The 17,002-nt window shown below is 46.1% G+C and overlaps 1 protein-coding gene and 1 long non-coding RNA gene across 4 annotated transcripts in view; one reads left to right on the top strand and one right to left on the bottom strand.

Annotated features, from left to right (window-relative positions):
• Positions 1-4,086: 4,086 nt before the first annotated feature.
• STX3 (syntaxin 3) overlaps positions 4,087-17,002 on the bottom strand; it is a 91,445-nt gene continuing 78,529 nt past the window's right edge. Inside the window, exons 6-12 of one of the 3 annotated variants that reach the window (XM_066588008.1) lie at positions 15,797-15,905; positions 15,370-15,443; positions 13,765-13,902; positions 13,365-13,475; positions 12,850-12,960; positions 11,337-11,456; positions 4,087-9,124 (exon numbers count right to left, since the gene is read on the bottom strand). In XM_066588008.1, the coding sequence (XP_066444105.1) occupies positions 11,370-11,456; positions 12,850-12,960; positions 13,365-13,475; positions 13,765-13,902; positions 15,370-15,443; positions 15,797-15,905 (630 nt within the window). In that variant the 3' untranslated portion in view covers positions 4,087-9,124; positions 11,337-11,369. The remainder of the gene's footprint in view (positions 9,125-11,336; positions 11,457-12,849; positions 12,961-13,364; positions 13,476-13,764; positions 13,903-15,369; positions 15,444-15,796; positions 15,906-17,002) is intronic. The other 2 variants (XM_066588006.1, XM_066588007.1) reach the window with 2 other exon arrangements.
• Positions 12,720-14,044, top strand: LOC136588633 (uncharacterized). The gene is made up of 2 exons (XR_010787594.1): positions 12,720-13,057; positions 13,749-14,044. It is a non-coding gene; the product is annotated as an uncharacterized lncRNA (long non-coding RNA).

The following is a 17,002-nucleotide window of genomic DNA, read 5'->3' as shown; positions in this document are numbered from 1 at the left end:
CGGGGTACAAGTATACTCGTGGCCTCATCCACATGGACATTGTCGGGTTGGAACCCTTCATGTGACTCTATGCGTCATCCTTGTATGAGGGCAGGAGGCTCTGAGCAGAGTTCTGTCTTCATACATCCCTGAGATATCAACTAGTTTACTTGTGGAACATGAAGTGCTCAGAGGTGAAGAACCCCTCTAAGAAAAACCGAAATATCTATGTGGATGGGCCATAAACATTTCTGGAATGTCTTGTTTAAAGGCAACCTGTCACCTTCTTCTAGTCCGATGAGCTGAAAGTAGGTCATCCACTGAGTTCAGGAATGTAAGTTTTAAACTTACCTCCCCTATTGTTCCCCCGGGATAACGATGGGGGAGGTAAGTATAACTGATCCCCAGACTTAGCAGGTCACCTACCATTAGCCCATAAGCTCAGTTCATAGGACTAGAAGAAGATGACAGATTCTCTTCAAAGGGGGCATCTGCCTCCACTCTACGGTGAATGCTAACAAATCGGTATATCCAGACCTTCATAAGAGAATTGTGTTCAAATGTATCTAAGGAGTCCAAGATAAGTTACCAACAACCACGTGGGTGAAACACACAGAAGATACACCTCCCTTACAGGAGAACATAGTTTTAAGCCTTTCCAATCCAATATCGGGCCTTGTCCGACATCGCGGTTTCCCTGCACAGCTCCGCTGCCGGACGAGGTCTGACAGATGCAGGACAGAGCTCCGATGTCAGATCTCTCCTCTGTATAATGTAATATACATATAGAGAAGAGAACTCCAACGATGGACCTCTCTGCTGCGTCGTGTAATATATGTATATAATATACACATCAACTCACTTTTAATTTAATTTTTTGAAATTGTTAATAAAATCCTCATGGCAGCTTATCTTTATGTGTTTGTGTTGAGTCATTCCAAGGAATCCACAAAGCACTTACCCATCCAAAATAAATAAGAGCTGGGGAGCGTGCGGGGCAGGGAAATTGGATTGGAAAGGCTTAATAATGCCACAGGATGCTTAAAGGGGTTGTCTGTGATAAGAAAAAAGGGTACTTTCCTTCCCAAGGAATCCGCCCCTTTAGTACGTGGGCTGAGCTTGTCTTCTAGCTCCTCCCCATTTGTGGTGCAGTTTTTTTTTTTTTAAATCGGCAGACTTTTTGTAAACTTGCACAAGCCCTTTAAGCCCCGGTATCATGTACAAAGACAAGACTACACAAGCGGACGGAGCAGGAAGAGGTCTGTTCCTTCATTTAGTATCGGTCTGTATGTTCTACTACATGTTCAACGGAGGTGTGAAGACTGACAGATGTACAACATTCACTAAAGCCTGTTCATCGCCCCATTCCAAAGCCATAACTCACTGCCGTGCCGTGGAGGGGCTTACTGTTTGTGGGACGCGTTATATCATTACATGTCACCACATATAACGTGTTACAGAAGATGGAAGCCCCCCAGGCGTTCCACCATTGTTCTTTAGGCGTTGTCTTCACAGCGTTCAGTAAAAGTAACACGACATTTCATTTATCTGGTAATACCTATTATGTGCTGCTTTAACTAAAAAAATGGTATTTCATCCATTTGAAAAGATATTTTGGACCAAACTGAACAGGGGAATCCCAATCCCGGCTCCATTACCCTTCCTCACCCTAATACTCTTCTTCCTCTCTTTCCTGAGTCTATTCCCATGTCTGTCTCTATTTTCCCCAGACCAGCAGATTTCTGGGAGAGACGGGTAATGGGGTTATCGTGAAATGACTGCATGAGGTGATGGGTAACCACTAACCATCAAGTGAGACACAAGCGGTTTGTGTTCTTCTGTTGCAGTTTGAAGACCGGCCTGTATTGCCACGAATAATGCAGTTGAATAATAAATACTTTTGAACCAATAAAAAGGGTTTTTGTGCGGAAAATGCATATTTTTTAAACCGGGTTTTTAATAAATTAAACTCTATTGAGCTTCTTTTTACACTATTTTTTAATCACTCAGAAGACTTCAATTGGTAGCATAGTACACTGCATTACTTATGTGGTGCATTCTGCAATGCCTATGGCAGCAGCCTATTAGACTCTGCTGGAGGCGGGGTCTAGGAGGCTGAGTTATATGGCAGACATGGAAGACTTTATCAAGCCTCCAGCTGCCACGGGAGCCAATTGGTACTTTGCAATCGCATTGTGTCGCTAGGTGACAGAAGGTTCCCCCTCCCATCTGCTTACTTGCTACAGTTGCTATTGATTGTAGCATGTAAGGGGTTAAACTGCCAAGATCTGAGGTTTCTCTGTTCCTGGTAGTTACAGCCGGTTTCTGTCAGTAGTCGGCTAAGCCACCGCCTTTACATGATGTATGTGCAGGTTTGAAGGCCATTAGTGACCGCTGTAAAAAGGCGTATTGGTGGTCACTAAGGGGTTAAGCATCTCTGAATCATATACATTTTTTTACCCCGTATAACAGGGGTGTCAAACTCATTTTCACCAAGGGCCACATCAGGCTTATGGTGACCTTCAAAGGGCCGATTGTAAGACTGTATAGTAAGGGCCCGTTCACACCAGCGTATCTGCGTACATAATATGCAGTGAATAGAAGCCATTGATGTCAGTGAGCTCATTCACATGATGTATATTTTCACACAGCATGATCTATATTGTTACATACTACGCACCCCAATAGGCCACTGAAGTGAATGGGCCGCGCAAATACAGGGTGAATGTGCAGAAGACCTCTGTATTCACTGCATATTCGTGCACCATTTCAGTGGGCCCATCTGTGCTTTGCGTGCCCAAATATGCAGGCATAAGCGATTTTTGATTGCGCAAATACAATTACACCCGTGTCAACGAGCCCAAATAGTGACCGCTATAGTGGTCGCAGTAGTAATAGTGACTCTGATACTGGCCCCAGTAAAAAATAGTGACTCTCATAGTGGCACTAGGAATAATATTGACCCCACAGTGGGCCAATTAGTAATAGCGACCCCTACCGTGGCCCTCAGTAGTAATAGTGACCCCCACAGTGGCCCCAGTTGTAATAGTGACTCCCACAGTGGCCCCAGTAGTAATAGCAAGCCCCACAGTGGCCCCAGTAGTAACAGGGTACCCCACAGTGGCCCCAGTAGTAATTGCAACGCCCACAGTAATAATATTAACCCCCTCAGTAGTAATAACCCCACAGTAATATCCCCCTCAGCAATATTAACCCCCCTCAGTAAAATTAACCCCCCTCAATATTAAACCTCCTCAGTAATAATATTATCCCCGTCAATAATATTAACCCCCCTCAGTAAAATTACCCCCCCATAGTAATATTAACCCCCCCTTCAGTTATAGTAATAACCTCCCCTCAGTAATAACCACCTCTCAGTCATAATAACTCCCCCTCAGTAATAATAGTTCCCCCACAACCCATATACTTACCTCCTCCTTGCTGTGGGCGCCACTCCCCCTCTGCTCATGCTGAGCCCGGATGCACACTGACATCAGTGTGTGTGCCCGGAACATTTCCTTCCTGAGTCCTCTCCTGCAGAACTGAGGAGCAGAGGACTCAGGGGAGGAGGATCCCGGCTGCACACTGACGCCAGAGTGTGTGCCGGGATCAACGGTAACAGCGTGATTACCAGCGGGGAGCTGCAACACCACAGCTGGTAATCGCTGCAGTGGTGAGCGGCCATCGGCACGCCACGGGTCACATAACATGAGGCAGAGGGCCGGATTCGGCCCGCGGGCCTTGTGTTTGACACATGTGCCGTATAGCGTCATGCACCCGTAGGCTAGAATGGGTCAAACATTGTTCAAATCTACGTACTTGTTCTGGCGTTTAACCTCCCATACGTTTGTGAGCCTACCATGTTGTCTGCCCGCAAACATAACGTATGGAGACGTATTCTAGGGCTTTAACACTGCGGTCACCGGGAAGCACACGGAATCGTTGGCCGGACGCTTCTGGGCGTTTAACTATTTAGCTTTTATCAAATACTTCAAAGGAAAAAAAAAAGTGTTCAACTACAAAACTGGATTAGGAAAAAAAGTGTTTACAGTGAAAAACGTGCGTGGTTTATGATAATGATATGTTAATGAGAAGCGGACACAATGGTAGAGAATCGTACGGTTACCAGATCATGTAACGCTTTAATGAAGTTCAGGCACGCTTGGATACATTACTCATGTCCGTTTATTGTATACGTGAAGCATACATGAGAGCGCTGATGTTCGCTGCCCCTTAGAGATGATTGGAGCGGCGGGTAAAGGGGTTCCTATATAATAACTAGCGCACATGAATACATTCAGCATCTATATACACAACCATCACCAACCTGGTGCCCTTTACCCGGGAGTGACGGTTGGGATCCTGGAGCGCGGTGGCAGGAAGCTGTTCCTAAACCTCTCCCGCCTGCGTGGGTCACATCGTACATCCAGAACGTCATTTCCCAAACTAATGAGTCAGTAGAGTCAATATTCAGATGCCCAACATCCTATTAGTGTAAACTACTCATTCTCTACCCCTGGCAACCAATTATATAGCAGGTAACATTGACATTGCACTGACCGTCAGGCTTGGCATGCCTCAAAACAAACACAGAACTTCATGCAGACCGAAACTGGTGAGAACCGCGATCACATGACCATCTGAGGAGGAAGAGGCCAGGAGCTGCAGGTAGCGGGAAACAACTGACCGGGGTGACACTAACCAACCTGGGGGGTACTGCATAATAAATCACCGGAGCGCCCCTTTATGTAAGTGTGTTTGTGGTACGTGGAGCGAGCTTTTTTTCAAGTCATGTGCGTTTTGGGTTTTTTTTTAATGCGTTGCATGCATGTTGTGATGCAGTTAAAAAATGCAGCAGAAAATGCCAAGTGCAAACGCAGTCTTACGAGTGGCGGCTGAGGGAGACTACAGCTTAGAAAGGGTTAAAGGAGTTGTGTTATTAGAAAAAAATCCATATTTCCCTTCTTCTCCTGGCTCCTCCAGTCCCCGGGTCGGCCTCTTCCTGTGATGTAGCGTCCACCAGCTACAGTTCACTTCCCGCAGGGCGGTGTACCCGGTCACTGGTGACGTAGCGTTCACTGCCTAGCAGGGAATGACGAATCCTCAGCAGCCTGCTTTAGTGCGCAGGCGTGGGCTATTACCACTAGTGTCTGATATCGTACATGAACACTTGTGGCAAGACGCCGCGCCTGCACAGTCATAGCTTGTGCTAAAGCAGGCAGCCCAAGAATCGGCATTTCCTGAATGCTACGTCACCAGTGACCAGTGACCCTGCCCTACAGGAAGCAGAATGCCGCGAATGGACGCTATGTCACACGAAGAAGAAGATCCGGCCGGCGTCAGGTGACGTGAGGGAAGGGTTGAGTTTTTTTCTAAAGACAGAATCCCTTTGAACAGCCCAGTGTTCTAGTTATACACACCACAGCCAATCAGAATCAGACTGGTGTAAGGAGTGAAATTAAAGGGGTTTTCCACAGAAATACAATTGATGCAATTACAAGCACCGGCCACTATACGGGGGTCGGTGCGGAGGCTTCCACTCGGACCTCTGTGTATTTGGAGAGGAAGTCCCCATGCCAACCTCCCATGCAGTGGTCGGCGCTTGTAACTGCAGGCAATGAGAGCCATCTCTGCAGTTACAAGTGTTGGTCACCACCCGGAGGTTGGCGTGGAGGCTTCCGCTCTGACCTCTTTGTATTTGTGGCGCTGACAGCATGCGCCCCCACAGCTGATCGGTTGAGGTCCCAAGCGACGGACCCGGACGATCAACTATTGATAACTTATCCTGATGGTAGGTCATCAATTGTATTTCCCTGGTAAACCCCTTTAAGTATAAGTTTAGACAGAGTGTAGATAAGATCATTTAAAGTTGCTGGTTTAGGATTCAGTATGCTAACTGGCTTGGAGAGTGACCCATGGAGTTCTGCCACAGTGGCAGAGAAGCAACCACCATGCCACATGCAAGTGGATTTCTACCTATTTACCCTCATGCTTGGTGGCCACATATTCACTAGCTGGCAGCGTTCTGCGGGGGTCTGTGATAGAAGTAATAGGTCAGTTCTGCGTTGGTTCGGTAACAGGGTTGGGCTCATCACACACAAATGACCCTGTTTATGTACAGTTTAATTCATACTTTGTTAATATGTGACACAGCTTAACTAATTGGACTCTGGCATTATCTTTAACAGGGGGCATTTAACTGTCTAACATCAGCATAGCAAAGAGTGCATGAAAACTTTTAATTCCAAGACCCAACAAAACAGCGCCACCTATTGGCCATAATATCACAGGCTATAATGGAATCACTTACCTACAGTGCACAGTTCCACCCTTGCTGTAAGTGTATCTTATTTCCTTTTCCTAGAGCTATGTGACCTAAGCGTATGACTATACCAGCATGTCAAGTTAACGAATGCTAATAATGCCAATTATGTAAAAAAAACATGTGTATGAGCGCATAATGTACTCAGTGCTGCACTACCCTGCATGATGTGAGAGATCAGGAATGTTCCGAGCTCCGCAGTTACAACTTGTATTGTTTGTTAACCTTAAAACCCACCAAACGCAAAAGACAGGTTAGGCTGGTCTAGCAATGCATTTAACATTCCTACATAGTTCCACAAGAATACTTAAATACTTCTGTTCCACCAGAAATGGTTATCCTCTGCTGTGGGAACAACCACTGTAAGCCACAGACAAATAAGACTTTCATACTAAGGACAATGGAAGTCTTCAGAGGCCGGACAGACATTCGTCTGGGATGATTTAGTGATCCTGCACTGAGCAGGGGGTTGGACCCGATGACCCTGAAAGTCCTGATGACCCCGGAGGACCCAATGACCCTGGAGGTCCTGATGACTCTGGAGGACCCGATGACCCTGGAGGTCCTGATGACTCTGGAGGACCCAATGACCCTGGAGGTCCTGATGACTCTCGAGGACCCAATGACCCTGGAGGTCCCTTCCAACTCTACCATTCTAGGATTCTAACAGCATTATTGCAGCAATGTAAACAGGTGGCTGTAGACTTGTCTGCTTGTCTAGCCTTTTACGTATATCCAGATAGAAGGTCAAAAGGAAGGAGACATCTCCATACCGTCTCCTGATCCCATAGTCTTTATATACTTCGATGAGACCAGTTGGCCAACCAGCTCCCTACTGGTGACTGGTCTCTAGTTAATGTCTAGTGACGAGTGGGACATGTTTATATGCAGCTTTAAGAGCAACGGTATATAATACATGAGGCAAGAGTAATGTACAGCTCACATATCCTTCATATAGACACATCTGTTACCCCTAGGGCATAATGATCAGCATTACATTTACATTCTACTGTATTTGGCCAATGGTGACCATAAACATTATGATGGGGTCACTGTTGACATTTGTTCCCAGTAGGTAGGAACAGCCTGACTCACAATAGGGTTTTATACCAAGGTGTTATACACCAAACCACACATCTGATATCTGATCAGTGGCTCACAAGACTTGTACCTTAAGCGGAGGTTCACATGGGGCAGATTTGCTGCGTAATTTCCATGCAGAGGAAGGGGACATTTACAGGACCCGCAAAATGGTTGAGATTTTGAAAATTTCACCCACAAGCTGCGGAAGAAATCCGCATAAAACTCGTGTAGAAATTTCCATGTGGTGTGGAATTCAGTTCCATACATGTCGGTTTTATCGCTGTTTCCACTGCAGAATCACCTCTTCTCAATGAGGGGTGAATTCCGCACAGGAATACGCGATAAAACCCGCACCAAGTGGAGCAACGTTGGAGGCAGGCTTTCCGCGGCTGACCTGCTATGGAATGCCCACTGCGGACATTCTGCTGCTGATAAGCCCCCATGTGGACCCCTCCCAAAGAGGTTCTCTAAATTATAAGCTAGTCTAAGATGGAAAGTAGCATAGCTTGCCTCTTGTCCAGCTTACCCTTCTGAGCTCGGCCAACATGGTGAGTCCACTTTCAATTGATCAGATAGTTCAGCACTCCATGCACTTTCAATGGGAATGCAGAGATAGCTGAGCGACAGCCACTCACGGATTTCCATCCCTCCCAGTGAAATGAATGGAGTGCTGACTGCGCATGCTCGGGCAGCGCTCCATTCAGAGTACGGTCACTGCTGGGGACGCGGGAGGGGAACCCCTCTAATACACGGGTTGCACTTACATCAGTGAAAACTTAACCTAAACCGGTGTAGTGCTGCGTTTGGGCGGAATGATTATCGTTCAAAAAATCGCTCAATTGTTCGGCTTGATGGCGACCGACGACCGCATGAGAAGCGTGCACTTATCTTCACTGTTCACATTCAGCCAGCATAAGAATCATCGTTCGCTTATTGCTGCATTTAAACACTCAATGCGAAGCTCTGAGCGAGAAGTCAACGATTCTCAACGATGATCCGCTTGTCTAAACAGCCGAACGACTACAAACGAGAATCGGCTCACCAAAAGGGGTGTAAGAGATGCCAGCCCAAGTCAATCTGCCCCATGGTGCCGTGGAGGACCCGCCCCGTTGAGACACACATTCTCATCTCCTTATCTCAAGTGCATAAAGAGACTCCTGAGGATGGGCATCGTGTAGAATATGTTTTGGATGTGGGAGGACACCGGGGTACCTGGGGAGATTCTGAACACTCACAAAGTACCAATTCATGGGCAAGAGAGATGGAGATAGATCTGTGGCCCACTACACCGGGCAATGTCGTATCACCAAACCACCAATTGTTATGGCAAAGTCGGCTCTTACTGATCAAACATAATAAATTAAAAGCTTTGCTAGAAGTTTTAGTGGTTGTGACATCCAGTCTACCGGCCCAAAGTCCTGTCCAGGTTATGGCTTCTGGTACGTTTTCACCAGTTGAGCTCCTTGTGCTTCAGTTTCTCTTTGTAAAATATACAACAAATATGTCAAGTAAAACATTCCCAAGTCTTTCCATCCCTGACAGCATTGTAGGGTACTGCAAGCAAAGCAGAGGTCCAGAGGTTCCAGGTTGAGGGGAAGCTTCCGGAAGGCAGGAGTATGGATCTTTGTATTGGTGGTGAAAAAGAGGTAAACTTGGATGGTGGAGCGGGTAAGGATTGGGAGGAGGTTAGGATCAGTAGCTTTGCAAAGTTTTGCTGGCATGGATGGAGTTAAATTACACCTGGGATAAAAGAAAAACATACATTACAGAAAGCTACAAGGCACTCAGCAAGCTCCTCCCCTCAGAAAGAGGCGGACCTCATCATAGTCAAGGGGGTCTGTCTGGTTCCGTCCAGAGACGGAGCTATTTGGTTGTGGGGATTACCCTTTCCTGATCACCAAACGGAGCAGGAAAATGGAATTGCCAACGCAGGCGTGAAACCATCCATAATCTGTACGGAGCACAGGAGTCGGAGGTGTCCGCCATCTTGGGTCTAGAAGCAGGACATCATTGTCAGTGTTCTCTTATGTGTTTAAGCCCATGCATCTTTAGTTGCACATGACCTCTTTTCAGCATCCTGATTTCAGAAACTCCTAGCCTTCTCTACGGGTGTATTCACATGGGCGATTCTTCCCGGGCGAGTTCTATCCAATTCCGAGATGGGGAGAACTCACGCAGGAAAAGAACCCGTTCATTTGAATGGGTTAAGTCGCATCAATGATTTTCCCCTCGGAGCCGCAGTCCAAGTTAGGACTCACTCAGGCATGTACAACTTTGGTTCATGAAAAATGCACCATTTTCACTGCATGTATATTTGCATTTTTGGTGCGCGTTGCATCCATATTAACGGTCTAAGAAGGCCCAATGGATGTCCCCTTCGTTCACACTGTCTTCTGGGAACATGCGTAATAATGCAGTGACTATACATGGAGCATCTCTGTTCACTGCAATTGTAATTGCTCCCATAGACTTCCTTGGGCTATCCTGGTCGGTGAACATCCACTAACACAGGGCACGCTGCGATCTATTATTTATCCTACGCATGTAATATCTGCACGTCTGAATACACTAATATAATACAACGGGTCTGTATTCAGTTAATAAACATCCACCCATGGGAATGGGCCCTTAGAGCAACGGCCGCATGTCCTGTCTGCCTGGTTTCTTCAAGAATCGACCATTATTTTCTATGAGAGCAAAAATCAAACGCATCGTGATCCTATTCAATGCAAATATCATGTAAGTGCAATGCGTTTATAACAGAGGTTACTGCGGGGGCCGCATGAAAGGACGAACCACGAAGTTCAGAGCGGACAAAGTAGCAGAACATCGCCTGGAAATTGGTCCATTTTTCACTGACTAAAACTGCATTGGTCCATGTGAGTACAGCCAAGAGTGGGTGCAACTGAAACATATAGACCTGGGGGGGCCACACACCCGTATCTGTCGGGGCAGTTAGGTCCGGCCTTAGGTTGGTGGATGCCCTCTCCATTACCGTCTATTGGCACAGAACCTTATGATGCATCATATACAGTTGTACCCAAATAATCCAATCATATAGCGCCCATTGCCATAAGGTGCCTATACTCCACTCCCAGACAACTACCCAGTCCAGTCATTATACTATGTAATACAGGGCACGTTTTTTCCCATTTGAATGCCATTTTTCTGCTCAAAAAACAGAACAGAGTTCAAATGGAAATACCTAACGAGGATGTGAACGAGCTCCTCCAGCATCCGGTGCAGCTGCCCTTCAATAGGCTTGGGTCCAAGAGTGGCATAAGGGGTACAAGCCCAGGACATCAAGGCCAGTGCTACCTCCATGACTGGTGACAGATGAGGCTGGTAGGTTGCACACCCCGAGGCCCGTCCTTGTGGACTAGAGTGTATATATATACATATATTATACATCTATTATACCAGTAAGCTGTTCCTATCCAACAGTCACATCTCCAATCCCAGTTGAACAATATCCAACTAGTGTTGGGCAGAGGCAAGGAACAACCACGCCACGTTCCACTGTGCCTTCCAGAAGCTGAGAAGTTTAACAATTCCTATTCTATAAACTACATCTCACCCTACAGTACTAAGTGGGAAGACGTCTACTAACTGGGCGCTTCTCCTGATTGCTGCACCGACAGAGTGTTTCAGAGGATGAAACCAGTCCAAAAATGTTTGGATGACTTCAGGTTGATCTGAATGCCATTTGTATCACACATTCATTTTTGTATAACGGTGATACTAAAACACACGATGTCCTGAAACTGATTGTAATCCCATTGCATACCATGATTAGGCATAGAAAGTCGTGAGGAGTAGCAGCCTAGGGAATCCCCTCTAAATGATGACCTCTAGAGTACTCATTATGTAATAGTCTTAGAATTAGGATGGTATTTTCATACCTTGAAGACTTTTCTGTCTTCCCAGAATATAATAAAAGTTCTCTACTTACAACTGGGCTTCCCCCAACATGAAGGTCGTAGGCTCAGTGCTTCAGTCCCACAGACAAGCCGATAATCAGAGCAATAATTGCTAGTAGAATAATTACCACCACAATAATTATGATCATTTTCTGGAAGGAGGCAACATCAAGGAGAAGGGTAAGCAACGGATTTCAGACAGATACCCAACAGATACAGCCATAGTTGAGAGTTGGCCACAACCGTACGGTCCAAGATGATGATTATCACTTCCTGGCCGCAGTGATCCGCCACTCGTAGGACAAACACTTCAAATAATGTAATTATCAACATTTTCATAACAAATTTTGTAGATCTTTTTGGAACATGTTTAGGCCATTAGCATTCGACCCTGTGAGTGCAGCCACAATCATACACTGCCTTGTAGAATCATAGACCCTCCCATGTTAGACAATCTGTGTCTACGACCACAAATACATGGCTTGGTTCATAGTAGACACAATCATTATGTTTGTAGGCCACAGGTCAGGGCATTAGTCATTTACTATGTGTCAAGTAGTCAGAGAGACCCCCCGGGGCGTGCTGGTCTCATTGGACAGTAGTTGTTTATGTTTGTGCCGTATTTTCTGTATTTGTGGTTGGGCAGAGGTTTGTTTGAGCCGTTTGCTCCCCGTGCTGCACTTGTTTCTATTCTACAATGTTGTTGTGCTGTTTACTGTCTGCCAATTATTTCACTGTGTAATATAATATATTGCTATTGGTGTTGTTTTCCCTGTGGCGTTGGGATAATCAGCCCTAATGGCAGGCTACTAGTGCCCGCCTACACAGCCGGTAATGTGCTCCAGGCGTGTAGTATGATGCCATAATGCGAGAATTGGTGATATAAAGTTTATAGAAAGGACAGAAGTTGGTGCACTGATCAGTAGTCAGCGACAGAAAGCTGACTTTTCGTTGGTTAGGATAGCGGAGATTAGGAAGCGCCGCGGCCTGATGGAGAACGAGCGTGCACTGTATTGGGCTCTGGAGATGAGATGGTCTGAGTGAGGCTCCTTGTACTGTGAAGGTAGAGAGAAGTCTCCATGGGAGGTAATATGAGAGGAAATGGAGGCTGGAGGACAAAGTCCCCCCACAACAATTAAGGATGTTGAAGTCTATAGATATATTTGTGCCATAAAAGTCTTATCTGAGAACTATTACTTGGCACTTGGTGCTTATAAGAGAACTCTACTGAATATGTACAACTGCAAATACGTCTGGGAATGTGTGACCAGCTACGCCCCACCGCAGCTATATAGGTGATCTATGTGTATACCCCAGCGTGCAGGGGATAGCAGGAAAAATGACTGATCCAAGGAGTGCTTCACTCCACTCACATGACTGAAGACATACAAAATGAAGGACTGAGGGAAGGACAAGCTAAACAGTTGTCTATCTAGCACCCGGACATTAGGCTAACTACATTGTAATGTGGTGTACTACTGACGAAACAAGTTGTGAAACTACATGCTAAGGGTGTGGAGGAGTTGGCTTCAGGGTAATTCTCACCCGCCTGGCCTCACTCTGGAATTTTACGGCTTTCTTTGTGTCGGCCACGGCTCGTTCCACGAAACCCACAGACTCATCCATGTTATTTTCTATGCGGTCTATAAGAGCACCCTTTATGAAGAGAAGAAAGGATAGCAAAAGAAGAAATGGGAAGATAGAAGCGAGGAGAGCGGGATGAATGTGAAAACAAGAGGGTGACAGAAGGACGGTAGGTACAATGCAGGCGGCAGACCAACATTGGTTAAGGTATGTAGAGAATGGCACGGAGAAGGCAAATACAAGAAGCAAGGTTGGTGGTCATGTATGGACAACGGCGGTAAGGAACAGAAGCAGGATGTAGAAAGAGTTAGAAGAAAATGTGCAGAGATACATAAATATGCTGAGATAGCGTACAACCACATTACAAGGTGCCGTCAACAGTGTCCTGGCTGGACCTTCACCGAGTCCCACAACCCTTAGTTGTCAGATATACAGCGTGGGGCTGTTCTGTCGGCTCTGCGGTCTCCTGTTCTCACCTTTCGTGCTTTACTCTGGTATTTCACTGCTTTTGTGGTCTCCACTCGAGCTTTCTCTACATGTTCCACCGCCTTCATGACATTGATCTCTATGTTATCTGTTACTTCCCCCTGAAATGGACAAAATGCTTCAATACATGTAGCTGGAGAAAATGTTTCAGGAGAAGGAATAGAGCCGGCCAACAGATGTAGTTACCTGAGCTACGTTCAGCCTCAGTCTCCAAGCAAAGCATTAAAGATAGAAAACAGGACACAACTGAGACATCCGGTGGTTTACAGGAGTTCTCTTAAGGACCACAACACATTCCCACCCTAGAACCCTATAAGTTCACTGCACTCTGATAGCTACGTCCTCACGGTCTCCTTGTCTTATCGTTCCCACAGTACCCTATATGGTTACCTGGTTCTCTACTAACATGGCGATGTCCAGGAACATATCGTGGAGTTCTTTCAAGCTGCTCTCTAATCGTACAATATCACGATGCCGGGACTCAATCTCACTCAACGCTTGACGGGAAATCTGCGAGTCATTGATTATCTGCAAAATAACAGAAATGACTTGTCTTATAACCAGTTGGCATAACTGATTGTAACCGGGATTACTTTTGGTCAGCTGGTAATGGACTGCTTAATCCGTCTTTCATACATTGTACATCCCAATAAACCTCACCTTCATACTCCTTGTTTACTTGTCCAGCAGTGTTTCCTCTTCTCTTGTCCTAGCAGCACTAAATACTATTTATATAGCTTTATATCACCGCTTCGTTGCTTTCCATATTCTCATGAATGTTCCTTCTCTCTTGGCGCGATCAGTATTGTCTATTTAGAGCAGCAGTTTGTGATCAGACTGACCCACGGGGATCAGGTGAATCAGGAGTCGGCGCCCAGCTCCCCACACAAGCAGCACATGGCACAATGCAAGAGCCATATTACAGTAGGGCACTACACAATGAGGAAAGCTGGCAATGAGGTCCACAATGAAGAGAAAAGGGCTGCAAGCAACTATAGTAAATACAAGGGTCGTACTGAAAGTAACGCAAAAGTGGCCAGAACTTCTTTATTAACTGCTGTAGATCATTAAACTGCACATGTAGTTGGGGTGATTCTTCCTCTATACAAATCTGTTACTCAATATAGTCTCCATTAAAAGCGATGCATTTGCACCACATACCGTTCGCTGTTGATGGCACGACTTCGTTCCAGAACATCAAGGAGAATGACGCCCTTGTCATCCCTAAAACCAGTCACCACGACCTTCTGTGCTGATCGCTGGCTCTTGCACTCCCTAGGCCTTGGAGAAGAGGTGTGCCACCATGCATGGACTGATTCTTGGTTTCTGAATCATGAAGATACGCCCATGCTTCATTCCCCATCACCAGATCGGAAAAAAACTCGTCTTCATTGGCTTTGAACACTTCAAGCAGATCAGTGCAGACTTCCACCCTTGGAATCCATTCTTCACCAGCAAGGAAGAAAAAGATTCTGAAACCCTTGTATAGAGGAAGAGTCACTCCAACTACATGTGCAATCTGAACAATCTACATCAGTTAATAAAGAAGTTATCAGCACTTCTGCATTACTTTCGGTACGACCCTCGTAGCTACTCATATACACAAATTGCCCAGAGTAGTATAAGAGAACGATTGCTAAAGAGGTGCCACCAGAATGAAAAGTGAAGCAAGGGTCTTCCTAAAGAGAGGAATGAAGGCTACATGTGGTCAACCCACCCACCCACTCTACGGGTATGACTGGTGGATGCCAGGGTTCATCAGGGTGCCACCGCTGGCGATATGCGCAGAAATCCTCTGCAACTTGTTACTTGTGACCGCAATGAAAATCTCCGGGTATGTGTGGCACATTTCATATTGGAAAAACTGGCAAAGCCTTGTGCTCAAGGGCGATCTCTGAGATCTCAGACTACAGAGTCCAGTATAGGCAAATGTCATCGTACTCCCAGGACTGTTACCCCCTCTAAACAATCATATCTTTCATTCTAGTCTCTTACCCCAGATGTGAAAATACTAGGATTTCCGCTTTCAAGCATTTCTTCCAGTTCATCGTCTGTTGTACTTTTGCCAGCTGGGAAAGAAGACATAATCATCAGCATGGCCGTCATTAGAGGTCTTAAGATACTTCATTAATTATTCATTCCATTATTTTCAGAAATATCATCCTTTCATTGACAGAGCGGGAGCGAGCGGGAGAGACGGGTCCACTATTTCAGGGTGTCTACTCGGCATTCTGGTCTTGGATGGTCATATGGAGTTAATGGAATAGAAGGTCACCCTGGTGGCTTTGCACCCTACTGTGCACTACATGTCACTGTATAGCTGAAGTGTACGTAGACTTCAGCAGGTCTACATAATAGCAGATGCAAATATATCTTAAATGTTTCAAAGCAGATAAAAGCGGACAGTTTCCAGTTGACTCACTGATTTCCAGCTGTCTCTGGATCCGCCCTTTGCTTCTCTCTCTGAAATCCACCTGAGCCTCGTTGTACTTGGTCATAACATCCACAAATTTCCGGGCGAGAACAGAATGCTGTACAAAAGACAGGAAATGAAATGTAAATAGAGGTTTAACATGTGACCCTACAAGGTTGGACCGGCCCACCGGAATACCAAGGAAGGCTTTAGTGGGCCCAGGCGTAATACAACAGGGCCATAAGAATCCAGCAGAAGCCCAATCACCTACCACTAGCAGCTAGGACCTATGGGATGAGACATTGTCTGCTGAACGCCTCAGGCTCCATGTTCATTTCTGAAGCGAAGCGTGTGGATGAGTTCCTTGAGATCTCATCCATATTGCTTGTACTGTGATACGGTATTTTCTGCATGCAATCCACCGCGCATGCGCTACATGTGGACGTACTCTAAAAGCATTAGTAAGACGCCCGGTTATGTGCCGCTACGAGTATGGAAAACATGGAGGTGTTTGGGACATATTTTTAAAATGTATAACTTTAGGCAACATTTGTACCGCGTCCTCAAATGTATGGAAGCGCGCTTTACTACAAAAAAGGGAATGCAATGTATGTCTGCTATGTGCTGCTTCTGATGGATCCAGTGGTGGGGAATATACCGTGGTAATGTAATGAGCTTGCTTCTCTTATCATATCTATGGAATGGATTTAGTTCTGGTACTGTATTTATGTAGTAAGCTTGGTTCTGTTACCAAATATCCATCTAGTAAGTTTGGTTCTGTTACCGTATTTATATAATGATCTTGGTTCTGTTGCCATATATATGTTCTAGTGGGTGATAATCCTCTGACAAAGGCATATAGCAATACCTAATTGAATCCCTTTTCCCCAACAGAAACCCTTGCACTTTTGCCCAAGCATGCATGTGTATGAGGGAGTCAGAGGGTCAGAGGGGAGGGCTGTCATCCTAATATGTGTGTCAGGACCGGCGGGTCGCAGAGCCTCCATCCACACACCGCTGGCCCAATCACCCGGGCTGCATCTGTGTGGCGCAGGGGAGCTCCGGTTCTGGTAACCTCCCCTGGCCCTGTTCGCCACAGGGTCGGTAAGGACAGAGCGGGTGCCGCCCCGCGTCCCTGTCGCCATGACGACCACATGCGCGTTCTTGGTCTCCGTCCGTCCAGCAAGGCTGGGGGCGGGTTCCCCAGTGCCTCGG

Source organism: Eleutherodactylus coqui, chromosome 13, assembly GCF_035609145.1.
Source record: "Eleutherodactylus coqui strain aEleCoq1 chromosome 13, aEleCoq1.hap1, whole genome shotgun sequence".
In the NCBI taxonomy this organism is placed as follows: Eukaryota; Metazoa; Chordata; class Amphibia; order Anura; family Eleutherodactylidae; genus Eleutherodactylus; species Eleutherodactylus coqui.
Note: the sequence above shows the minus strand (reverse complement) of the source record. Positions and strands in the feature narration are given on the sequence as shown.